At 38.7% G+C, this 26,820-nt stretch overlaps 1 protein-coding gene across 2 annotated transcripts; it reads right to left on the reverse strand.

The window, feature by feature from the left end:
- Window positions 1-360: 360 nt before the first annotated feature.
- On the reverse strand, window positions 361-26,702 carry slc15a4 (solute carrier family 15 member 4). 2 transcript variants are annotated; one of them, XM_038704734.1, is made up of 9 exons: window positions 26,509-26,702; window positions 25,656-26,285; window positions 23,111-23,403; window positions 22,104-22,245; window positions 21,772-21,852; window positions 17,311-17,491; window positions 13,653-13,811; window positions 9,353-9,511; window positions 1,983-2,134 (listed from the first exon to the last, which is right to left on the reverse strand). In XM_038704734.1, exons 2-9 carry the CDS (start codon window positions 26,232-26,234, stop codon window positions 1,983-1,985), a joined length of 1,746 nt encoding a protein of 581 aa, XP_038560662.1. In that variant the 5' UTR covers window positions 26,235-26,285; window positions 26,509-26,702. The 2 variants fall into 2 exon arrangements, with proteins under 2 accessions (XP_038560663.1, XP_038560662.1); XM_038704735.1 differs by lacking the exon at window positions 26,509-26,702 and having other exon boundaries at window positions 361-2,134; window positions 25,656-26,234.
- Window positions 26,703-26,820: the final 118 nt, after the last annotated feature.

Here is a 26,820-nt window from a genome sequence, read left to right on the forward strand (position 1 = left end):
CCTTGGGACCGACAAACCATAACCCTAATCATGAAAGCATCCTGTCAGGTTTTAAAGGCTTTAATTTTCAAACACATGACTGGAACATGTTATCACTCAAAGTTATTTTTATATTACTTACATCAGTATTTGTGAACACAGGAGTAAACTTATAGATGTGTTTATAACTCCTGACTGCAATACCTGTAACAAAGCAGTGCTGGCGCGCAAGAAAAAAGAATAAATATGCATAATAAAAGTGTAGAAAAAGGAAATAAAGTATTTTTTTAACTAATAGCAGGTATGGTCATGTGACAGACGTCTGAACTAGCTTTGTAAGTCATGTCTTATTTAGACAATGGCTGAAAATGACAAACACAATTCTCAATTTAATATACTTTAATGGCCACAAATATAACCACAAAACAATATTTCAGTTCTGTAGCATCATGAAAAAAGAATATAATTCCAAAATAAATGTAATAGAGGACTGAGATGACAAAGCAAGTATATATAAAATATGAAATAAACAAGAAATATCCATTTCTCCGGTAATTACACACAAACTAAAATCACTGTAACAAGCATCATTACTGTCTGTGTGATAGCTCCTTACTTTTTATGTGCTGTTACAAATGTAACATTATTTACACCACAGGGTAAACACTGTTCTGAGCTCCCAAAGGCAGTTTTACATTTCCTGGAGAGTTATGTCAGTCGACATTCCTCAAGCCCTGAGAGTTTTCTTGCTTTAATCAAATTCAGTAATTTGTGCTATACTTATTCTGTGAATTCAAGAAACACACAAAGCGTTTTCTTCTAAGCAACATAAGCTAAAAGAAATGCATCACAGTCTAATAAATACAACAACAAAAAGCTTATTTTTCAAGACTTTCTGGCGAAGCTGTGAAGCCATGAACATTGTAAAACACTGTGGAAGATTTATGTTGCTCTGATTTATTCTAAATATAAATCAATGTGAATGATTTACATCTTTAATTTGTCAGTATTAATTCCAGCGCTCCTTTTCATCACGATCCAAGAATTAATGCAGTGGATCGTTTAAGAGCTACACTCAAGGTTGCCGGTTAAGATTAAGGTTAGCTTCCAATTAGCTGTTTGTCATTCGGACATGCAGCTTTGCAGCTTGACCAGAAATTAAAACACTACCGTGAAGATTCATAGGAGTCATGGAGTATTTTTAACATGATTATCTGGATTACTATATGTAGTCACAGGCAGTGGAAACTCATGTTTTTTCTCTCAAAACTGTAAGTGTGTTTATTTGGAATCTCCTCAAACAAAAGCTCTATTCTGTCTCAACATTAACAGCAATCTTTTCTGGGATTCTGCAACAAGACTTAAACGTAAAATCGCTCTTACTCCATAGGTATTTGACAATCTATAAAAGAAATAATGCAAACATCAAAGTACCTTTAATGCTCAAATACCCCAATATCAGACTGCGGATGTAAGTCTAAAAGTCATTAAACTGTCAGTTTGACTAAATATTGATGTGCCTTACTAGGGTCTGTAAAATGGTAGAGTCCAAAAATTTGTTAAAAGAAAAAATCTAACTACAAAAACATCTGAGCAGTCTTCACGATTAGAAAATACCTAGATACCGTATTTTTTTTATGGCACCACTCCTCAAGTCAAGTGCAAATGATCAAAGAAAGACAACAAGAGTAAACAGGAGTGAGGGAGCCAGTAGAAATGATTCAGACATGGCTCCCGAATTAATCTCTGTACTTTCAGTGGTACCTGTGCATCCAGTGATGTAAAACGAATATTGTTATTAAAAAAAAGGGTAAAGAGTCCACATTTTAAAGCTAAAATAAACATAAATAAGAAATACAGTATATAATTGTTAAGATAATTTGTGAGTGACAGAGGTAAACCTAACTTTTGTAGGAATTTATTAGCAAGTACCTATTCAACAGGGTCTTGGATATGGTGATAAGGCAGGTATGGTGAGGGGGATATGGGGATGTGTGTGTGGGTCAAGAGGAGGCGTGTCTCTGCCTTTGGCTTCCTGCTCTGCCTCTCTGCTTGTCATACTTGACAGATACAATAAGGAAGACCAGCAAGGTGACGCCCTGGATCCCTGCGAGGAGGAAGAAGTAGTAGTGCAGAGAGCAGTCATTGATATTACCTGGAAAGAGAGGAAACGAGGACATTATTAGGCTAGAATATGTAACACCTTAGCTGAGACTCCAAATAGCTGTGAAGCAAGACTGGCATTCTGATGAGGCTTAAGAACTCTGAGCTGCACGGCAAAGTGACAAATATGGAAATTTGGAAAACAAGTATCAGTCGTGACATATTCAGAGGGGGACAGCAGCAGGGTTCTTTTAGCCCAAAGTAATCCTCCATGTTAAAAGAATACCAAAGGTAAAGGTAAATGGTCACAAGCTCCCAAGTGTGGCAGGTAGCTGTGTTTTTACTACACATAAAAGGCAGGCTTGAAGTGAGCATGGCAGGCAAATGTGATTCTGTCAGGAATTAGGATTCAGCGGAGGGGCTTGTTACTTCTCATCTCACCACAGTGTGAAACTTTATCAAAGTGACAACGGTTGACCCCGCTCTTCGGCACTGATACAGAAAGGTACTGATGATGTGGGACTGAAGTATAAGAAATAACAAAGTAATGTGTGCCGTCAGCTGTGATTCGAGCTAGGGGGTCTCTCATCTGTATTAAAGGATGGTTTGTTTCCTCATGGGAATAGGATGCAATAAAAATAACAAACTGATGCTTTATGACTTGTGTACAGGGGAAGGGGAAGACAAACAGACTGTGCTGAGACCGAAAGAACTAATTTGTCAACAAATAGCATTTCTGAAACATGGAGAAATGCTATTTGTTGACATTCCCTACCCATTTTTTCCTACCGGGTCTGGAGAATTCAACCAGCAGCCTTTAAACCCCAGCTGTCTTAACATTTGCTGCATTGTTGATTGAAGTGGTCGTCCTCAAGAGGAAAGCTCTAAACAAATCCTGTTTTCCCCTTGTAAGGGTTTTACATGAAGGGCAAAGCTGACGACAATACACTTGTTTCCGCTGTTCAAGTATGGAGAAAATTGGATTGGCATTAGAGCAGCTTGTTTCCTCTTGACCATCGGTCAGGCAGACCAATTGACTTTGTAGCCAATAGCAAGAGATGAGGCTGTTTATTACTTTGCTGGACAAGGAGACATTTTGGGGTGAGCTGGTTGTTGAAGGTTGGTGCTGGGTAAAGGGAGGATTTAACTTGTAAGCATATTTAAGAACACGTCTTCAGTTTATGTAACAGGCTCAATATAAAGCACAGTTTCAGCAGTGGACAGAGATACCTAAACCTTACATCCTACATTATTGTCAAATGAGTAAAAGTGAAGCCCCAGAGCAATCTGCCATCTTCCTCAGAAAGCTCCTATTAGTTTCTCCATGTGGAGCTGTCACACTGAATAAAGAGCCAGAGAAAGAGAAGCAGGCTTGATTTTAATTAGATATGGGGGCAATTGTCAATTCAAGTTCTGCCTATTCACATGGCACCTGTCAATTTAAAGTTAACAGCCCCCTGGGTCAAGATGGTGCTTATGGACTAAAATAGGATTTCTAAAGATTTTTCATTTATTTCTCACCTTACTTTTTGGCTATTATATTGAATCATTGTGGAATGCGTTCAGTGTGATGCAGTTCTACAAGCACAGCAGAAACTAGACTGTATGATGTTAACAGCTGTGAATAAAACATGCCAGTGTTTCACGTCAAAGGCCTGAATAGCATCCACCTCACTGCATTACAGGCAACTGTGTCACAACAGATCCTCCACTGACACAGAAACCTTCATGTTCTTGTACATAGTTTAACAGGGTTGCTACCGATTAAAGACCAGGATTAACTCATTTGAAACCAGTGGTCCCGGTGTTTTGCACGATCACTTGCGATCAGTAAAGCAGATCACATTAATGTTGCCATCATGCATATAAGTAATTATTTTTCTAGCCTCTTTTTTGTGTGCGTGCTCTTGTCGATAATTAAAAATTGAGGGGAATAAAGAAAGACTGTCACGACAGTATACATCACACAGGAGTGATTTTTTGTCAATGCTTTATGCTCTGCGCCATCTCTATGGCTTGATACCTTTGATCTAGGAACAGAGAGCTGACTGATCACTGTGAAGTTCTGCCAGAGTATTAATGAAATGAGTGGCACATGGTAGACCTTTGACCCCTGTCTCAGTTTTAACTTATTTTGGTGTCATCTTAATCTGGTCAAAAGTTTAAACTGAGAGGAGCCTATCAAAAACCAAAGCAGTGTTTGAATAATTCATGAAGCGCAAAACAATGTGCTTGACAAGAGAACACAGGAGGAAAAGGGAAGTGCTTTTGCAGCGAGGGCGCTTGTATTTGCAGTCGATAATTCACCTCAAGAGTCTGCCTCTGCAGTCTTAATTAACAGAGCAGTATCGCTTACAAAAAGCAAGAAACGCGGCATACAAATTATGTCGAGGGAAGACGTACATTGGCTGAAAACAGGAATTTGCAGAGTGTTTCGTACAATATGATCTGTTTAAGCAGAATGTGGACAGTGTGAAAATGAATGCAGGATTTACGGCATTTTCAACACTCTCTGAGTTTGCTCAGAAGCAGGTAATGAATGTCAGCATGAGGTATGTAACAAATCCTGATTTTAGGACATTTTTACATCTTTGCTGGAGTTGTCACTGGATCTTAACCTTTGTTCCAGATTTCAAAACGTCTCTCTTAACTAGGACCTAAGGAATGAAAAAGGGGGACTGGCAAAAAAAAGCAAACATCTAATCTTTTGGAACAGTCCTGAAAATTGTGCAAGGTTTTGGTTTTGTAATAGTTCTTGCTCTAATTTCATTATACATTTAGTTAGGCTCTGCCTCCTCCTTTCAGCCTCCGCCCCCCAGGGCCCACTTGGATGCTAAGCATTTTCAAAAATACGGAAGGCTAATTACAGCAGCAAAAGACTAAACAAGGACTTGCTGTAAAACACATTAATGAAGCCCATTAATATTTGACAGTTATTATAAAGGCACATTCTTAGCCAGAGAGAGAGAAGTGCAAACCAATCAGTGTGGGGTAACAAGCTTTGCTGTTACACAGTTTTTCTCTGAAACTTCCACGTGTGCGCACAGATGTCTCATTTTACAGGTCTGAGTTAGTAAATTATTAGATTGTGATTACAGTGAATGCCCCGACAGAAGGAGTGATATCAACTTATGGAAAAATTTACCTGCGAGCAGGTTTGAGCAGACAATGTGAGTCCAGAAGAAACGGGTCAATATCAATTTAACATTTGAAAATGGATCAACTGATCCAGCCCTTCGGAGCAATGACCCAACATTTTAATGCTTCATTGCATTCAATGCCATCATCTGCCCCAGAGTGAAACCAGAGTGGGAATCAATACATGTTTGTTTCAGCTATAAATAGTTATTTTCCGTAGCTCTCCACTTGCTTATAAAAACTTCATGATTGATGCTGGAGTTTTGTTAATGGCCACTACATGCTAAAAAAATTTTGTGCCATCTGTTGCCTGTGACATGTCTAACACAAGCACTAAAATTACATTTTCATATAGAGGCCGTTCAGACAGAAAGGGTTCATGTTCAATTTGCCAGATCTGACATTAAAGGCTTCCATTAAAACACTGACATTTCACTGAGTGTGATCCAACACTTCATGAGCAGGATGTGTGAATGTCAGCTCACTCTGAAATGTCTGAACACGTCCCAGACATCTGATATAATCAGTATCAGTCAGGACTGGCCGAAGAGAAAGGCCACTTCCTGTCATGTGACCATAGCTGCACAGGAAAACTATTCACTTTGAGGGAATGATGCTCCCACAAAGGAGGAACTGATTAAATGCAACAGAGATTTTCTAAAAAAAAAACTTGTGCGTAAAGAATAATGCTAGCGAAGAGAGTAAAGGTTGATCTTTGACTGACTTGCCGTCTCGGACAGGAAAGGAGGAGATGGCGTTATACTGGGCCTATAAAAATACCAAATAAAAGAGCGTGATGTATGATTACTCAACCAGATGCAGCCGCAGGGGGAAACGATGTGCAGTGGGATTTAAAGGATCAATAATTTCACCACATAAGCCCACTCTGTTGTAAGTTTGAGAACAGATGTGGCTGAAATACTGTATAATAATCTTCATCACGGCGTTGCAGACTGATGCCGCAGGCTTTCAGTCGCACATGTGGTCATTCACTTCAATACGCTAAATGGGAAAGTCATTCACTTATGGAAACTCAAAACTCTGAGAACAAGAGGCTGGCCTGAGAGGACTTTGAAGAACTTGTTCTTTGGTAATGTTCTTGCTATGAGTTTGTGAAACACACAATATACATACACACGTATGCCTGACACAACTGGATTGACAGTATTCTTTTTTTATTTACAGATGTTTTCATGTTGTTGTTAAAAGGTTGGCACATTTGGAACCTGACTTGTCTGCTGATGAATGCCTGTAATAGGCCCGGAATTAAAAATTCTTCTCATTTTGAATTAATCTCTCAACTGTTTTATTGGTTAATCAAAATCCCAAACTTTAGGCTGACACAAACATATTGCTGCCTACCAATAATCTAAAACCCAAAGATATATTTTCTCCTATCACTGATGAGTAATAGTAGTAAATATTCACATTTGAAAAGCTGAAACCAGTGAGCCAATAAAATCTCTGTCCATCAGCTACTCTATTAATTGTTTCAGTTCTAGCATGCATAAATGTTTCTTGCACATGTGGTGTTAAATGAGAGATTAAATGCAAACATGCTGAAAAATAACTTTAAGTTAATCACTTGCTTTTATAGTCGATTATGTAAAAAAGGATGATCCACAATAGTTAAACCAATAGGCTAGAACACAGCTGTAATTGGACTGCATCATGTAGGTATCATTCAAATGGTCACAAAAGGACACACTTCATCATACATGTGCAAACATTGGCTTAAACTCCCCCCTACCCTTTTGCCTCCAGTTGTTTGGTAATATGTTTAACTGAGAGAGGGACAAATGGACATTAATATGATTTTGTTCACACAAAGGGACCCTATACCTATACCTTTCCAGAATTCATTTTCTCACAGGGTATCAGGTGTAGGCAGTCCCATGATCTTCGCTGCTGTCCTTACCAAGCGAAATATTTAAGACTTGAACTTCACCTTATCCAAACCAGGTGGTAATACCGCAATGAAGGACAGACTCAATGAACTCTTCATGTGACACTTTAGCTATGTTGACATAGCTACAACATTAGTTAGCACAAAGCAAAGATATTCGCAGCTATACAGCATGACAGGAGAGCAGAGCATCCACCAGTGTGATGCCAGACTAGCAGTGCCATCCCCATGTAATGCTCCAGGGACAGCTTTACTTAAGAGAAGCAGGGCTATGTAATCAGACCCCCAGCCTGTGATTAATGTGGCTCATCTGTCTTCAGGCCCGGGCGGCTCAGTACAACTTAGCACAGCTCACCCAAGATGCTGTTTACTGCACACCATTTTGCCCGAAGCCATGGAAATAAGTTGAATCCATTCCACCTAGAGAGCCATGAGATATGGAAGAAGCTAGCATCCAACAAACTGTGAAAAACAGCCACAAAAATGAACTGTATGATTACTGACTATACTTATGCCTAAGCTTTGTGCCATGTGTCTTTTATCAGTGGCCACGAGGATGTTTTGTTCCATTTCAGCAGCTCACCTTTTAAATGACTTGAGTCTTACAGGCAATCCGACTCTAGTTTAACTGCCCCTCAAGTGAAGCAAGGCTGAGCGAAGGATGGATTCATGATGCGTGCCAAGCATTTCCCAGTGCTAACATCATCAAAAGTACCTCACTACCTGTCGGCACACTGTATTAATGAGCTATTAGGTGTTTGTGGATAAACAATTTACAGTGTTGGCTTATTTACCGCATGCTCAGGGAAAAGTGCATCTGGGTTGGGGGCCTCCTCTCGCTAGGAAGCCCATCCATCTGCTGCCACCACCACGCTATTCATTCTGCCGCTCGGACAGATTTACACAAACCTTTTGTAGTTAGTCTGACATGTATATTTATTACGGGAAACTCTTAAAACAAGAGAACTGCACAGGGCATTGCAGTCTGCCCCTCCTCTCTGCATCTAATCTACAAACTGGATTTTAAATCAGCACAAGCAATGAAAATTCTTAAGGTATGTCTGTGGGAAAAAAATTTCTTTACTGTGAATCGATACTGACAATTCTATCTCTACGAGTACATACATACAGTCGATGTGCAAAGTCAATAGTGCACTCTTAATGCAATGGGCAACAGCAGGCTTGACAACTGCAATGCTCAATTCAGGAGGATTATGGACAGCCCCAAGAAAACTGCATGAGTAAAGATCAATCACCTCTATGCTGAAGATATTTTGAGAGTAGGATCATTCTTTAAGTTTAAACACAGACAGAGTCATCTCATGTAGGACTGAGTCTAGAGCCTGCATGCATGCGTGTCAAATGGCTATGGGTTTAATAACACAAACACAAACACACACACACACACACACACACACACACAGGAATCTCTTGTTTTATAAAGCTTGATATGCTTAAACTGCACATCTTTATTAATATTTTGGTCAAAGCTCCTTATTCTGAATAATGTCAGTATTATTACAGAAGTGGTAAAGAATGATGATTAATTAAATAAAAAAGTTTTAAACCTGCAATACTTTTTTGGCAGATGGTGTAAGGAACTATAGACACAACACTGACATATTATTATGTTTTAAGTTGATATGGTGAACTTGTTAGCTAACAGTTGTTTATTTGCACATCCAGCAGATATAGAGCAATATCATTATTTATTTGCAGTTGTGTTTCTGACAATGGCGATTATATATCTAATATTCTCTCTCCTTTTAACTCTGTTTGGTCTCCACCAAATATCTGGCTCCTTAGCTGCTTAATGCTCCACTATGTTCACCAGGTATATGCTAACCTTGTCTGTTTGGTACTGAGCAGGCAGTGGGTTTTTAGAGCTTTTTTTGCTGAAAACAGCTGCCTGCAGAGGCTGAAAATGACGCTATGACAGCGATGAGGCTGAACCAAAACAGTAAAGTTTCAGGATGGAAAACCAAAACGAGAGGAAAGAAGCTATAAAGCTCAGGCGAGCAGGCAGAAACAGCAGTCAGGTACCGTAATAATTCTGTGGTTTCTTTACTACAAGTGACCCCTTTCACATTACAAATAGTCATTTAATCTATTGTTATTATAAAAATATAGATTAAAGTTGCTTTACTTTGTTACATTTCCTATCTCTGGGTGGGGGTTTGAAACAATGACTGCACACGTTATATTATAAGCTACTGTATCACTTACCAAAGTCTTTGTGGGATGACATCCAGCCAATCGCTTTGATGGAGACAATAGCCAACAAGCCAGAGCCCACGAAGGAGCCAATCCCAGAGAAGAAGAAGAAGAGCCCCATGATGGCACTCTGCATGGACTTGGGGGCTGCAGAATAGGCAAACTCCAGACCTGCAACAACGAGAGTTAAAAAAACACACATATTTGTTGAATTTTTATGTAGGGTATAAAATAGTGAAATAGTGAAATAGTGAAATATATAATAAAAGTTTTTAAATCAGTAGCAAATTTACAGCCAGTGTTTGTGTAATATACCTTGTAATACCATGCTATTTAGTCATATGTTATGCCTGAAAACATACTGTTGCGTGCATGTGTGTGATAGTGGAATAAACACGGTAACACTATATACTTGGGTACAATATATGTCTTTGAGCATCTATGTAAGACGGGTGGGTTTTGTTGACAGTGACTGTTTTCATTTCAGTATATTGTATGTGAGACCAAAAGATTTCCTCTGAAGCTGGCTGACAGCTAATTTTGCATGGTGGCACTGGTCTGTGGCGCGATTGTTGGGTATCTACGCTGCTTGGTACTGGCAACAGTTATTTCTGGAAAACACATCTCTCGGTATATTACTGTGTCTTGAAAGAAATAAAAGGACTGAGAAAATGGGCAAGGAACCTAAGAGAAAAAGAGATGAGGAGAGAAAAAAACCCATCAAATATGTGTATTTTTGCCCAGAGATCTGTCTGCCTGCAAGCTGACATTGATAATTTCATGGCACCTCAAACATGTGATTTTTCAAATGAGGCCCTATAGCTACATCTGTCGGGAGAGATTACAGAGCTGTAGTTAAATACGTTTGCCGTTTAAGACCTTCCTTGGAGGAGGACATTGTACAAATTAATGTGATGAGCAGTTTCCTTACAGATACCTGCGCAAGTTGTGCAAAAAAAAAAAATCTGAGAAAAGGACTGAGATAATAGCATGGCAAACATAGGGCAATTACTCAGTGGAAAACATGAATAACCTTTCCAGAAGTTCACAGTGATACATTTGTTTATACTCTAAGCTAACCTTTTGATAGCAACAAACACTGGTCGATAGCTATGCCTATCACAGGGGATTGCAATGTTTTGTGAGGATTCTCAATTACAATAATGCAGGAAGGGAACAGTATAGACCAAGATTGTCACACTGTGTTAAACCCAGCTCTTGTATGTCTGTGACAACAATAATTCAAGAAACAATCAAAGTGATGTCCATGGTATTCACCACCCACTTTTTCTTGACCAAAAGACAAAATTATTTGAGAAAAAAAAAGACAAATAAAGAAAGGCATAGAATTTAACATTAATATAGATTTTCTTCAAAAGGGCATTGTTGTAGGGGTGATTTTTCTTTCTTAGAAAATAACATTGGCCTTTACCATGTTTAAGTGCTTCCTGTAATTAAAACTACTGTAGGGAATTATTTTGCAAAAGTTTTTGCATATTCGTATTGTCTGAAAGCAGATAAACTTGGGTTGTGTACGAACAAAGAATTACCCATCATCCTACAAGACTGGGGATTGCAGCGAGGAAGTTTGATGGCACTGGAGGTTTTAAACAGATTTATTCAAACAGAAGAAGACTAAGGGGAAACTTTCCTCTTAACTAGACATATGTCACAATTCTGTCAGCCAATTTTCCTTGAGGTAAGCCCTGTGGGATGGTATGGAGGGAGGGAAGATAGTAAGTTTATTTTAAGTATCCCTATAGCTTTGTTATGTCTGAATTTCACTTTCACAGGGATCCCTGAATTCCAGTGTTTTATAGAAGCCTTATGGAGTTGTCTTCAAGGGCTTTATAATACCTAAGCTTATTAAAAAAATTTCAGTATTCATGGATTTTAAACTTAAAGATGACGAATGTGAATGTTCACTCCTACAAAAACCCTGTAGTGACTGCATCGCCTAAATAATCCGTCCACTGTGGTGAGTAAAAAAGTCTTAAATATTAATGGCTCAATCTTCAGTGTTGAAATCAAAATAAAGTGAGGGCTATATGGCCGAGCCTACAACAACTTGACCTGTAGTCATCATGGGTAGAGGCCTTAAAAATTCAAATCACTAAGATAATTGAGGCCTGAAGCCATACTCATGACTGCAGAGAAAATGACATAACGTTTAAAAACAAAAACTATAGATGGATAAAAATATACAAAACAGATAGATAAACACAATACAAGGCAGATTTCTGTTGTGCATTGCAGAGTATAGTTTAGAAAGAAAATGGGCCACAGCTGCCACACTGTAATGTTCTATATCACATTCAGTGCGTTTCTCACAGACACAAACTCCCCTCTTTTAATAAAAGAGAACACTGTTGCTGTTGTTCCCATTTTTGTGTCAGATTTTGCAGCCACAATTTGATATAACATTAGAGCAATTTTTCACTTTGTCACATTATTGTATTACTGGGGCAATATATCCTTACTTCTTATAGCGTTTAATGAAATGACATTTCGTGTTTAGGTCAGGTCTCACAAAAAGAACAAAAAATAAATGAGAGCTGGTGCTCAGTGCAGTTTTCAGTTGATGCCTTGAAAGTATCTAAAAGAAGTTTGCAGCTGTCAGTTCCAGCGTGAACTATCGTGACCTGCTTTGATTAAGTGATTTTCTTTTTAATCATTTTACGGAAAGGAACAGGGAATGTATTTCAACGGGGAGAGCAAACACTGCTAAATTTCCATTAAAGGATTATGGATGGCCTTACACTGATGAGCATGTGTGTTCGAATGATATTTACTGGAATGAATTGTCTGAGCAGCAGTGGTAATTCAACTTTGAATTCAAATCAGACCTGGGGCCATATTCACAAGCTTCCCAGAGTGAAAAGTTGGTCCAAGTGCTGTAATTTAAAAAAATATTCTTAAAATGTTTTCTAATTAAATTCTCCTATCCTCTGTTAGTAGATAGAAGATTAAAGCATTCACACAGGATCTTAGGCATTAAAACCGCTGCTAAGGTGATAAAATAATGAATAGAGAAGAGGGTTATTACAAAGAAAGAGTTAATTAACCTAAGTCACACTCTAAGTGGCATCTAGTCATGCAGATAGTTTTGGTTTATTGTGCCAAGGTTTTGAGAAATCTGCCTTTGGAACTTTGGCTGACACCCCAATACCCCAGTGGAGATTAATCAAATTTTGTTTGTGCTCTACAGTGAGAGATTTGTCAACTTGCAGAAATGTTTAATAGCCTTTACACCATGCAAAGAATATCTCTGGTAGGCCACTGTGGGAAATATTGCATATCAATGAGCCAGATCACTGTAATATACTCTTTGAGATATTGCTTTACAGTAAGCCAAGGACTTATTTTTTGTTCCTGCAGTCATTAGAGTCTACAGTATAATGTCTCTAAAAGTGGGAGTTGATGCATAGCGTTCTTACAAGGATGTTTAAGACTCATTCTCTAATTCTTTGGTCTACATACACATACAACTGACAGCACCCTCAAAGTGCTGGACTGATAATTAAACATACAATATTTTTCTGTGTATTCAAGTGGAATATGTCTCCATGAACACCGTGTCAGCTGGGGAAGCATGCTAATTGGATAATTAAGTGTTTAACTTGCAATACAGTGTATGTCAGTACAATTTGTCAGTATTATCTTTTTTGAGTGTGACCGTGTGGTGGAGAGGCCATGGCATACATTGTGATTACTATTTCATATGCTGGTATATATATTTGAGTTTGTTTTGGTAAATGTCAACACACAAGGTGACTGAACATGGGGGTGAAAAGTTTATGTTATGACGTTAATTTGTGCTGCCTGTGACTAAACCCTCAGGGACACAATGTACAATATAAGGTACATTTCTGTGTATTTATCCATCTTATTATTTACTATATCTGTTTGTACAACAAGCAGAAAGAGTGCTAATATGAGGCTGGTCATTGGCTGGGGCGAAGGAACAGCTTTCATCATCATTTCAAAGGTTACTTTATCCACACCCTGTTTATAAAATGTCCCATTACCAAACATTGTCTTGCAGTGGTGTGAGAAATTCAGGATAATCAATTATCAATCAACTTATCCGGCTATTTACTCTGGACTACAATAATAAGTAATCACATTAAGCTGGTGCAGTTTGGCAGTGAACCAAACAAACAGTTCAAAAAGGGTTATTATTCTTCGGAGTGGTTCAGTGTGAAGGTGAATCAAAGCTGGAGGATACTGTATCTTACGGTTAGTCTGAATCATCATGTTTACCTGACCACAGTGCTAAATGAGACACGAGATATATGTCAAAAAACTGTACCTGCAATGCTGGCAAAGACTTCGCTGATTCCTATCAGCACATATTGAGGCACTTGCCACCATATGGGTAAATCTGCAGCGTAGTAGATAACGTTGCCAAGCACCTGGTCGATGGTACCATTTGATTTGACGATATCTAAGCGTTTTGTCTCCAAAATACCTGAGGTGACAGACAAAGAAAAAATGTACATGAGCACAGTTAGCTGAGGGAAAATAAGCAGACATGGACAGAACATTGTCCTACAACACTACACACGCACACACACAAGCTATAATTCTGCAACCTACATACTAAACTAAAGAAAGAATGCAAATAGGGCATGTAGGGCTTGTATATTTTAGTAAGGATGAAAAAATGCTTATTAATGTATCACCCTGAAGTCCATGACACCAACAAACAGCCAAACTCTGCCAGAGTTAGAGGATTCAGTGACAGTCCATTAAGTATTTAGCTAGTTTTAAGGCTACCACTTAATTAAGATCACATCTGCACGCTTCCATACCATGGCATTTAGTAATGGATCAGTGTAGACGGTTCAATAATAAGAGCCAAGCACTTGTCATCAACCGTTGCCGCCTCCTATAAGATTTATTTGATAGCTATTATCATGTAACCAGTGGCTATTTCCAGATAACTCCCAGAGACAGTCTCATATCATAACTACACTTAATGCTGTATTTGAGACAAGTTGTATCCTTGTAATCCGGCTATCCTATAATACCAGCCGTCCATCTCAGACAGTGTGGCCACTGGGCTGCCCAGAGCAAGTCTCACACTACAAACACACATCCCTGCTTTTCCCCCCTTTACTAAACATCACACATCAGACATCCCAGTGTGATCCCTGGAAACTCTGCTCCAGCTTTTATATAAATATCTATAAAAACAAAAAAAACAAGAGATGCTTTTGGACACGTAAAAGCCATTAACCAAAGCAGATTAGTACATAAGGTTAGGAGAATGTGATAAAACATACTAACAAAAAAACTTTTCAAAAGCAGTCAGCGCAGCTTTTTAGGGCTGGCGCCAGCATGTGGCTGAAGTCTGGGACTGTTCTACACAAATGAAAAGGGATCAGATGCAGTCCACTGTCCGCTTGACAACATGTCTTCAGATGTCCCTTTGCACTACACAGGAGGTCCAGCTGTCCTTGTGCCAAGCATGCCAGTGAGCATGATGAAACCCTGAAATACCACTGCACCAGTGTCATCATGACCAAGTCCTGTGCATTTCTCACATCACATGGTGATGAGAGTGATTGTAACTCGGAACAGCAGTGGTGTGGCCAGTGTTGTGGACACAGAGTGGCAGGCTGACAATGCAATGTGTTGGACTGGCTATTCTTTGGGCATGAGATGGCACACTTGGTCATTCACAACTATCCATCTGTCAGTCTCTGCACACAGCTAGTGGACAGATGCAGATAACTACTGGGACACACAAAATGACAGCTGGGGGAAATGCAGTTCAAAATGTAACAACAGTGTAAGGTTTCCAGGAGCCAATGTGTGTAACTGAATTGATATGATGCAAGGCAATGCTGGGGATGAGCAGCACACAGGTTCAGCAAATGATTCTCAGATGATGACTGTAAAAAATACGATGCAGATCCAACATCATTACTACCAGCTCATGAACTCATTTTACAAAGTATATTACTGAACAGATTTGATCCAGTCGTCTGATATGACTCCTAAAATCCAGGTCAGAACCGTGTTGCAAAGTAGTGTATTCACCTACTGTTCTGTGACCAATGGCCACACCACTGCACCATCGTAAACCCTTTCTCTCCACTCCCGGGACTCAAAATTGCTTTCTGCAATATTCAGAATTTATTTTGCCTGAATTCAAATGCAAGGACTGCACTTTCTTTCAAGAGACCAAATGGAAAAGTAAATACCTCAATAGCTTTTGAACATCAGAAATGAACATGTTAGAGCACCTTTCCTTCTAGGAATGCTCATGTCCAAAGAAAATATTACCTTAAACCAAACACATTAGACATATTGGATTTAGTTATTAGACCTTTTACCACATCTCACTGATTGAAAAGGATGGTTCTGATGGGCTAAGTCAGGCTCGAATAACTCTCAGACTAGAACATCCAAAGACTCCCTCAACAAACTTTCTCAACTCTGTGCCATGTCCATATTAAGTAAGGCACAGGGATGAGAGGTAAAAACACCACACCACACAAATGTTTAGATGAGGACTATTTCCTTTAAACGATACATACATACAGTCTATAGGTCATACTCACTACTTACTGCTTAAATCAGCCATTAGTAATACGTGATCTTGGATTTGATTAAATGGGCTCTTAAGGTCATAAGATGAGCTTTTACCATTTATGGAAAAATGTTATGCTCCTTTTTAGAATAATATTGAACTACATTTAAATGCCGTTTCATACGTAGTGGTTTGTTCTGGTTGTACTGGACCATGTGGCCTTTTACACATTCTGCTGGCAGATGACTATAAAGAGGTAAGAATTAATAACTTTATTATGCAGATGAGGATTAAGACAATTAGCAGTTTGTGAATATGACATGACACACTTAGTATTTATTTGACAACTCCAGTAGTCTTTTTGCAAAGTGCACTCATGGAGCTGCTCAAGCGGCATACAGATAGAAAAAAATGGCAACTTATCTCTAATATTGTTGTTGTGCTCAAATGGCATCTATGGAAATATTTGTTGGAGCTTTGTGGTCTGGACTGTAAAATCACTTGTTAAAATCATCTGAAACAATCAACATGGCCTCTAATAGGTACTTTAATTTTCTAATGAAAAAGCTAATAAGATTATATTATTTGTTTTATTTAAAATGTTGAACCTCTACATGTGCTAGTTCCTCATTCATATTTACTCAAAAATGTAATTATCCCTCACAATTGTTGTCAAATGTGATTCAGTGCATGTTTAACAGTCAATTGGCAATCTGGTTAAAGCACACCAGTAAATATCTGAAAGGTCACAAATGACAGAATATGTTCATTTTCTATGTGGTGGATGTATTGTGCATCTGAGAAAGGCCAGTGGTTGTGGAAAATATAATGTGCAGTGATTCTAAGGAGTGTTACTGATTTGCTTTCTTCCTGCCTCCAGGCTTGTCTCTCTCAAAACATTTTGCCTGAATGTATCAATGCAGCAGCACTCGCTGTCAGGCCTGGCTGAGACTTTATTTTCAAAATAATCCACAGGCTGGAAGTGAATAGGGCTGAGCAGCACTGACGCATGTGGGTGCAGTCACTTAGGACCAAAAAGTAAGACGCCACAGCTCCCCCTCTGTTCTACAGGGCGAGGAAAAAAGGCAAACTCCAGAGCAGTGCAGTAAAGGCAACCAAGTGTTGAAATTATACCCAAATCATACATAAAGCAGATCAAAAAATGCCTTAGCAACAATACTCCCCATATAGCCAGCCACATTTTGTGAGGAACTGACATATTGACAGCATGTTATATCTCCAAAAACAATATTTAGAATTAAATTTAATAAATGATGTAAATGATGCACTACAGCTGCATTGCTCATTGCCTTGGAAGAACTGATTGCATGTGGCATTTACCACAAGAGCTTACTCTGTTGTTTCATTAGAGTTTGTCTGGCCTACTTATGCGACAGCAAAGAGAGGACATGTCTGTTAGTGCACTCACCCGCTGCTACAGCCGAGCACATAACAAAGAACATCCCCACTGCAATCCTCTTCAGAGAGGAAGGCAGCAGCCCACGGCGTTTCAGGATGGGGTCCACCACTTTGTCCTTAAGGGGAATCAGCATAAGGATGAGCAGTGCATCAAACATGGTGAGCCAGGCGGCCGGGAAGCGGAACGTCATCTGGGGGGTCCAGAGAAGAAAGATGAGGTAAAATTGTGCAAAAAGCAACAAAGCATGAAAACTTTGGAGAATGTCAGTGCATTCCAACAGAGTTCACCAAGTGTATGTGTGCAGGTGTGTGTGACAGTGTGTATACTTGGGGCTTGATATTGCTTTGGCACCCCCAGGTGGTCAAAAACAAACATAATGAAATTATAAATAGTGAATTCACGGTAAAGAAAGCATACAGTCAAATACATTATTAGTAAGTACATAGTAGAATTAGCATTATTATACTCTTGATTTTGTTTTTATTATTATCATCATCATCATCATCATCATCATCATAAGTAGTAGTAGTATTGTTTTACATGCTTATCTATAAAATGTGTAAGTAGAACAAAAGACAAAGAGTACTTCAAAAAAAGAAACTGAAAGTTTTCAGCACAAATCTAAATCTATTACCATAAAGTGTAACATATGAAATGAATAATTACACTGTGCAAACAGACTGAATGAAATCCATTGTGAACACACAAAGTACCAACAAGTTAAGGCAATATCTCATTGAGTGAGCCATGAAAGATTGCAAACTGCAGGAGATGTTTTTTTGCAATTCAAATTCCAAGTGCCATCAGAGCTCCTGATGTGTCTCTGGTTTAACACTTCTGATAGCATCATTTATTCTCAAATTGAATTTCCATTTCTGGGAGTAACCGCTGGCTATCTATGCGCAGCTCCTCAGAGAGTGTTTTCCTCCCTTGTTTGTGCATTATCATATTCAAAATGATAGAAAGTATGAAGTGAGAATTTTCCTTTGCCAAGGAAAGCCTGGCATGAATGACTGAGGTTTCCCAGCAGGCCCAGGTCTGTAGTGGGCATGATGTTCTGCTTTTTCTACTTCACCAAAAGGATGACATACATATGTAAATGCACACATTTTATATATATATATATATACATACATATACACACACACACACACACACACACACACACACACACACACACACTCTCTCTACATCATGGTTCCCATGTTAGGAGCTCAAGATATTTTCTAATCATTGCTTTTTTGTGGAATACTGGGTAGTTTTACTTCTTCTGGCAGGAAAACTTATTAAAATGAAACAAAGTGAGAAGATAAAAATCAATCTCTGCTTAAAATACGGCTGTACGGCTTATAGGAATATATGATAATGAAAAGGGTCTGTAAGTTGACTTTACTTTATATATAAAGGTCACAGGCCAAAAGGTAGTTTTAAATTTAAAAAGTAAAAATAAAAGATATTTAAAAGAAGATACTAAATTATTCGTTAACAGTACTGAAATCAACAAAGTTACGTTAGCAAAATTTTTAGGTGTATTAGTAGATAAAAACTATCATGGAAAAACCACATTGACTATGTGTGTGGGAAAATCATGAAGTCACTTGGCATCATTAGAAAAGTTTGTTCATTGATAAATCAATCCTGTCTTTTAAATCTTTATTATAGTTTATTGTATCCATACATCTCGTACTATAATATTATTTGGGCCAGTAATTATCCTTCTTCTCTTCCAAAAATAATTTTGATCCAAAAAGTTTTTAAAATTGGCAACTACATCAAATCGGTATGAACCATCAACTCCTCTGTTTAAGACATGAAATATTTCATCCATTTTCAACATTAATATCTATCAAACATTCATCTTTATGTATAAATGTATGGTTCAAAATCATAGCCTACCAGAAGTATTTCGTAACGTTTTCAACTAATTCTGATGTCCATTCATATCCAACCCGACAAGCAAAGAATATTCATCTCCCTTATTATCATACAACTTTTGGCCAAAATTCCTTAAAATACAGAGGACCGTCACTTTGGAATACTATTCCCCTTTCTATCAAAACCAGTCCATCCATTAAGTCAATACTTATGTCATGGTTAAAATTTCAATATGTGTGTTGTGTATGTTTTGTTAAATTGTTTGTCAATATTGTTATTATTATCTTTAGTTCTATAATAATTTTGTATAATATCAATTGAAAAGCCAGAGGGGAGGTTTCACTGTAAGCCCTTGGGGGTTTCTTACCTCTCCTACATAATTCAGTGTATTTTTAAATATATTTATGTGTCTTTGTGCTACTAAAATAAAAAAATATATTAAAAAATCAAAAATAAACCCACCTTCCACAATGTAATTCAAAGCATTACCAATGCAAAGAGCCAAAAAGCATTTACTGTACGTAAAATACATGTCACTACAACAGAGTAGTAATCTCAAGACCTAATCTAATTATAACTAATTACAGCACATTCACTCACATGCCTCACATTCTCAGTTATTATTATTAGTATGTGCTTTGTTTCCTTCAAGAGAAGAGTACTTGCTCGGCTTAGCCAATGAAATGTGTCAGGTGATGTGAGGGAGAAAAACACAGAGGCACCTAATCTCACTTCCTTTTTGATGTTGAGAAGTGTCAAAGCTGGTAGCAGAAGAGGCTTAGTTCCGTATTTTAAGATAAATAGTGTGTGAAGGGAAGAAAAGAAAAAAATTCTAATATAGTTCTCAAACGCAGTTAAACACAGTGGAATGAGTAAACAAAACTATGTCAGTTTCATGTCGGTGTCACAAACACATATAATTGTGAAATGTAAGAATATATACTGTATATAGCATTTATACAACACTTGGTCAGATTGTGTGGTTAACAGGCAAGTGTTTCACTTCATATTTCCATGAAGTCAGCGCACTTTGCATTCACTTGAAGCGTGCCTGCTGAAAAAGAGAGTACACCTCTCACATTTTTGTAAATATTTTATTATATCTTTTCATGTGACAACACTGAAGAAATGACACTTTGCTACAATGTAAAGTAGTGAGTATGCATTTTGTATAACTGTAAATTTGCTGTCCCCTCAAAATAACACATCACACAGCCATTAATGTCTAAACCGCTGGCAACAAAAGTGAGTACACCCCTAAGTGAAAATGTCCAAATTGGGACCAATTAACCATTTTCCCTCCCCAGTGTCATGTGACTCGTTAGCGTTACAAGGTGTCGGGTGTGAATGGGGAGCAGGTGTGTTAAATTTGGTGTTATCGCTCTCACACTCCCTGATACTGGTCACTGGAAGTTCAACATGGCCCCTCATGGCAAGGAAACCCCTACATAAAGATGGCCTTAGGCTATAAGAAGATTGTCAAGACCCTGAAACTGAGTTGCAACACAGTGGCCAAGAACCATACAGCGGTTCAACAGGACAGGCCCCGCCATGGTAGACCAAAGAAGTTGAGTGCACGTGCTCAGCATCATATCCAGAGGTTGTCTTTAGGAAATAGATGTATGAGTGCTGCTAGCCTTGCTGCATAGGTTGAAGGGGTGGGGGGTCAGCCTGTCAGTGCTCAGACACTGCATCAAACTGATCCACAAACAGTTTGCTGAAGACAAGCAGACTAAGGATGTGGATTACTGGAACCATGTCCTGTGGTCTGATGAGACCAAGATAAACTTATTTGGTTCAGATGGTCTCAAGCATGTGTGACGGCAACCAGGTGAGGAGCACAAAGACAAGTGTGTCATGCCTTCAGTCAAGCATGGTGGTGGGAGTGTCCTGGTCTGGGGCTGCATGAGTGCTACCGGCACTGGGGAGCTACAGTTCATTGAGGGAACCATGAATGCCAACATGTACTGTGACATACTGAAGCAGAGCATGATCCCCTCCCTTCTGAGACTGGGCCGCAGCGCAGTATTTGAACATGATAACAACCCCAAACACACCTCAAACAGTAAATTTACACTGTTATACAAGCTGTACACTAACTACTTTACATTGTAGCAAAGTGTCATTTCTTCAGTGTTGTCACATGAAAAGATTTAATCAAATATTTACAAAAATGTGAGAGGTGTACTCACTTTTGTGAGATACTGTATGTATGTATATATATATATATATATATATATATATATATATATATATATATATATATATATATAGTGTGTTGTCTCTATGTGTCTTGAATAAAATCATATCATATACGTACTACACTCCTTTGTCTATTCCAGTTTCATCACCTTTAAACCATAGATTTTTAAGCCATGTATCACGTGGAGTAACTGAGGGGTTTCAGCCATCAAAGCCATCCAAAATATAACATACAATCAGTCAGACTAAGACACAGGTACGCCTGACTTAATTAAGGCGTTACCAACCTTTGCTGGTTGGGAAAAACAAATCACAATGTCAAGCCACAGATGTCACCACAAGGATGCAATTTTTTTAATTAAACAACAAACAGGTACTTGGACTTTAGGTTACCTGGTGGAGGTCAGCAGTGCTGTTCGAGGCACTATCAGGAATCCTCAGATGGAGGCTCTGCAGGACGTAAGTTGTCTGCATCTGCAACACAATAAGGAGATTAGCGTCTCAGCGCGAAGTAACTCTCCACTTTATGATCACCAGGATATCTAGTGCAAAACCATTCTTCTCCAATATTGAATCAGAAAATAATTTTCCCTCATATTACCACATGCGTGTGCTTATCTGTATCCAGAAAGCCTAAATTCCCATATTACATTCCTTCACATTTTTCATGTTGTGTGAAACGTGGCTCATACATTATGACTCAATTTAAAATGGGTTGAACTTACCTGGAAGTACACAGTCCAGTATGGGATAAGGGCTAAGAAAACGGGCAGGATTTTCATCAGGGCTTTCACTTCCTCTACTTTCTCTTCTGGAAATGTTCCTCCATAGGTCACTTTGGCACTGTCTAGTAGTGTTGGTTTATTGCTTTATAGGAATAAAAAAAATCAAAAACAACCTTAAACCTAAAATAATATTTAAAACTACAGTGTGATTAAAGGCATAAAAGTAAACACGTAAATAAATACAGGATACACTAGAAGTATTCTAAACTCTTGGAAGTGTGAGACTTAAGCAGCCTTTTTGTGAACATCTTACCCTTAAATAACAGCACTTCTAGAGATAGGGGAAAAAACTTTATTCTAAAGCCTATAATCCCCATCTCTGGAGAAAATGTCTTAATAAGGAATTCTTGAAAGGCTGCGGGATTGGCCAATTTAAAATATTCAATGTCGAGTTTTTGAACCAATTGTGCTACTTTGGTTCAAAGTCAAGTAAGATCACTTCAGAATAACTTTTCACCACAGGGAATGAAGATGAATGCTTGGACCAAGCAGGGGAAAAAAAGAATTATACCGGGGGATCAAAGAAGGGTTTAACAGAAAGGTCTACCAACAACATCTAGCTGTGTTATTCCCCTGGATCAGAGTCACCATCTGACTAAACTTAAACTCAAAATACTTTTACCCTGTTTGAAAGAGCCTTCCCACTGAGATTGATGAATGCAATTATTGTGATCGTGTTTTTTGTCATTGAGGGACTGAATTTACCAATTTTTGTGGTCTGACAATACAGTTTTATGTCATCTGTTTGGCGTAGTGGATAAGTCACATTCCTTTGGTATGAGAGACCTGGGTTCAATTCCCCACTGTGACACATCCACCAATGTGTCCCTGAGCAGGACGCCTAACCCCTAATTGCTCCAGAGGCGTGCGACCTCTGACATCTATAGCAATTGTAAGTCACTTTGGATAAAAGCGTCAGCTAAATTAATAATTGTAAATGCTCTGACCGGAGCAGGTAAGGCTCCTTTGGTTTTGGGGAGCAGCAGGCGAATCCCAGGATCTTGAACATGTCGGTGAAGGCGCTGCCATCAGCAGGCTTGGTGATGAAAACGGTACGTCCCAGGAGAAAGACCAGGAAGGAGACCCCGAGGCACACAGTGGGAATGATGTAGCCGAGCTCAAAGCTGACATTTTGCTGGATGTAGGCCACACCTCCAAGAGACAAGATGGCTCCTAAATTGATGCACCAGTAGAACCAGTTGAAGAATCTGCGAGTGGCCTCTGGCCCTCTGTCTTTGACCTAAGATCAAACATGGTGCAGGATGACAGCAACCAGTCATGTCATTAAAAGTTGTTCACACATACAGGGAAAAGTGTCTCAAAAAACGACAGTCTTAACATTGCTACATTTGTGAGTTATACCAGTTTGATTTGTCAGATTAAAAGGAGTGTGGTCATCAGCCCTTGCAAGTTTTCAAAACCACATGAGGAAAATAATTATCTTACGCATTTAAATGGCAGCTGTAACTACAAAAAAGACTGACCTTAAAAATCCTGACAATACATGAAAGAAAAGACAAACTGCCCTGACAAAGAGGAACCGTGATCACAAGCTGAAACTGACAGGGATGTGACATCTCATTTCATTACTCACTCATAAAATGGCTTAAATTACTGTGATAATAATGTAATTAATAGTGATGTATTTTTGAAGCTCTGTGGTTCCCTGGGATATCTAAAGCCTCATGAAATCAACAGAAGCATAAGGCAACAAGAGTTTTTAAAGGTATGTAGGGGATGGCTAACCAAAACAAACAGCAACTTTTGTTTTATTCTTTATCTGCCTACTGTGGCTTTGAGCATTCTTACAGAATTTGCTATGATAGCCTGTAGACGCCATTAGCTTACCAAACTGCAATAAATTCAGTTAAAGGCCCATGAGGGCAAATAATATTATTCTCATAATGGCACTGATCTATTCCACATGAAGTTATCCCTGTGGAGGAAAAGATTTTATCAATGCATGATGAAGTGGATATGTCTTTTATATATGAGAAGAAATAATGCAGCAGTACAGCTACAATTAACTACTTGGGAGATAATGTCACAGCATTCACAAGCCGATGCTAAGCATAAATCTTTCTGGAGTTGTGCAGTGTAGTTAAAAAGCTCAAACTGACCACCTGATTGCCATGTGTTGCCAACAACTGCATTATAACACATTTCAAAATAATATACTTTGTAGCTCCTACTGTACCTCAATGTTTGACAAAAGAAGTTCCCTCTAGCCTTTATCAGGACAAGACAACCATTTAATTGAGTATCTTGTTTCAGTGTTGATCCTCCATCAAACACAGAATATGATCAGTAAATATTACAATAATCTGCAAATCTGCAGTGACTCATAAAAGAACAAAAATACAGATTCCTCCCTTCATTATCCTGCCTACACATCCGCATTAGCAGCCCCAGTAAAACTGTAACTTTATGAATAATATGCTCAAGTTGCATATTAATACAAAAACAAAATAAACTCACAACATTCACTATGGCAATTTTCACACTGCAAGAGGGTGCAATTATTTCTTAGACAGAGTTCAAGCCGAATGTAACAAGAAATCTTCAGTTTTACTCAAACCGAGCAAATTTCAAGCATTAACAGCTCCCACTGCCACTTAATTAGGACTTTCAGCTGGAGGAGGATTAGAGAGAAAATTGTGTTTTGAAGAGATGCAGTTGACATTACATCTTCAGTACTCGTAAAAAAAAAATCCATATTTTGTCATGTTTATAATGATTTTAGCTTGACAGTCACTGGCACCAGCAAAAATGTAGCTCATTTATTCCACAGGTTGCTGTTTTTTTCTGCTGTGTGCTGCTGTAAAATGTACCCATTTTTGTGTTTCTCTTTTGTTTTCCTCCAATGTATGGATTTTGCTTGATGTTTTGTATTGTGTGTGGTTGAACATGATCAAAGGGAGCATTGACAGAACTGTTAAAATCTTGTAATGAGTGTAGTGGGCAACTCTTATTCTCCCACTAAACCCCTTTGAAAGATTTTACCCACTCAAAAACAATGACCCAATTTATGAACTTTTCTATTTTTATGACTGCTTCTTCTAGAAGCTCTTCTGGATAATCTGACATTATTTTCTTGCCAAACTGACGGATGTGTTGCGTTTCACTTCTCATTACCACTAAAGTATCATACAAGGAATTGTTCTTGGCTGTTTGCGTCCGTGTGTACATTAGGGTAAGATCACTAACTCTACGCTATGCTCCGAAATGTCAGCTTTATAATGGAAACACTGAAGTGACCATGATGATCAATGGCATGAACATGAATGTCTAAGTGAATTTGTCATGGGGCAGCAGAAATCCCATCACATGTCTGACCTCCCAGATGTCACACTGCATACCCAATCCATTCAGGCTTATGTCAGAATATGTATTCAAAGACATTTTAGCCTATAATGAACTCTGTGTCTCCTTTCAGCATCATTTATATATTACAGACCGTGAGATCGGAAAGTAAAATTGTTCATACTCTACCTGATCTGCCCCAAAGGGAGTGATGTTGGACTTCACAGTACCCACACCTAATGCAATTAAAAAAAGTGCACTGTAAACTACTGGGCCACAATATGGGCTGCGAATGGGGCAGGTCACATTGCTTGGAGGGGTACTGTTTGTGCTCAGACACTCAGCAGGTTGCACAGGAAATGCCACCTCTTCTCCACATAGGTTTATCCTGGTGTCTTCATTTGAAATGAAAGGGAAAAATAGCATGCCAATAAAGTATAGGATCAAACTTGAAACAATTGTCCAGAATTTCCCAAGGTATGCATCCGCCAGCCAGCCTCCAAATGGTGAAATCAGGTAGGTAACTCCCATGAACATCAGAGGCGCCTGGCTCGCCTGAGTGCCCTCCCAATAAAAGGGATTACTATTGAGAAAAAGCACAAGATTGGATGTGATGCCGTAGAATGCCATCCTTTCTAATGATTCAGCCAGCAGGATGGCAGCACACGCCAGTCCTCTTCCTTGGAAAACTGATGGTGGTGAAGGTATGGTCCCAGAATCTGAGTCCAAGAGAGGGGTGCTCTCATTGGCATCCCTGTTGTTAGCCATTCTGAACCAACGTAAGGGGTTGGGTTTTTCTTTATTAGTAAGCGTTCAGACCTATAAAGAAAATAACAGAGGTTAAACAGGTTAATGAAATGCTGTCATCACCGTTTACACAGACATGACAGCTACATTTTTGTCTGATTTGCCCAAGGAGAGCCCATTTCCTCATCATTAATAAGTTAACATAGGCACTTGGTATTAACGTTAACGTTACACACCTTAAGTAAGCTAGCTTTAGCGCAACGTTAGTTTGGTAAGAGTTTGAATTTTGCATTACCTTTAGTTATTGAAACGCGTCCAAGTGCTCTTTAATTATCTCCATTAAGTGTCTGATTTGTCTCGTCTTAAATCATTACTTTCTCAAAGGAGAACTGGAAGTCAACAAAAAAAAAAACAGTGTCACAGTACTACCGCGTGACAGCTCAGGCAACAAACTGTCGCACTTGCGTTCTTCTGGAACCGATCTAAAAGTGCAAGGGACCCGACGTGCCGTGTAAAACAATGCGAGCTGCAGCCTATCTATGTGATTTGGATGTTAGTTCCGTTTCCGCAGGCGGTTAAACCGCCGAGAGAAGGAAGTGGTCCTGCG

The sequence above is a fragment of the Micropterus salmoides genome, unplaced genomic scaffold (genome assembly GCF_014851395.1).
Source record: "Micropterus salmoides isolate LMB-PRFRI ecotype aquatic unplaced genomic scaffold, ASM1485139v1 Ms_hic_scaffold_7, whole genome shotgun sequence".
NCBI classification, from domain to species: Eukaryota; Metazoa; Chordata; class Actinopteri; order Centrarchiformes; family Centrarchidae; genus Micropterus; species Micropterus salmoides.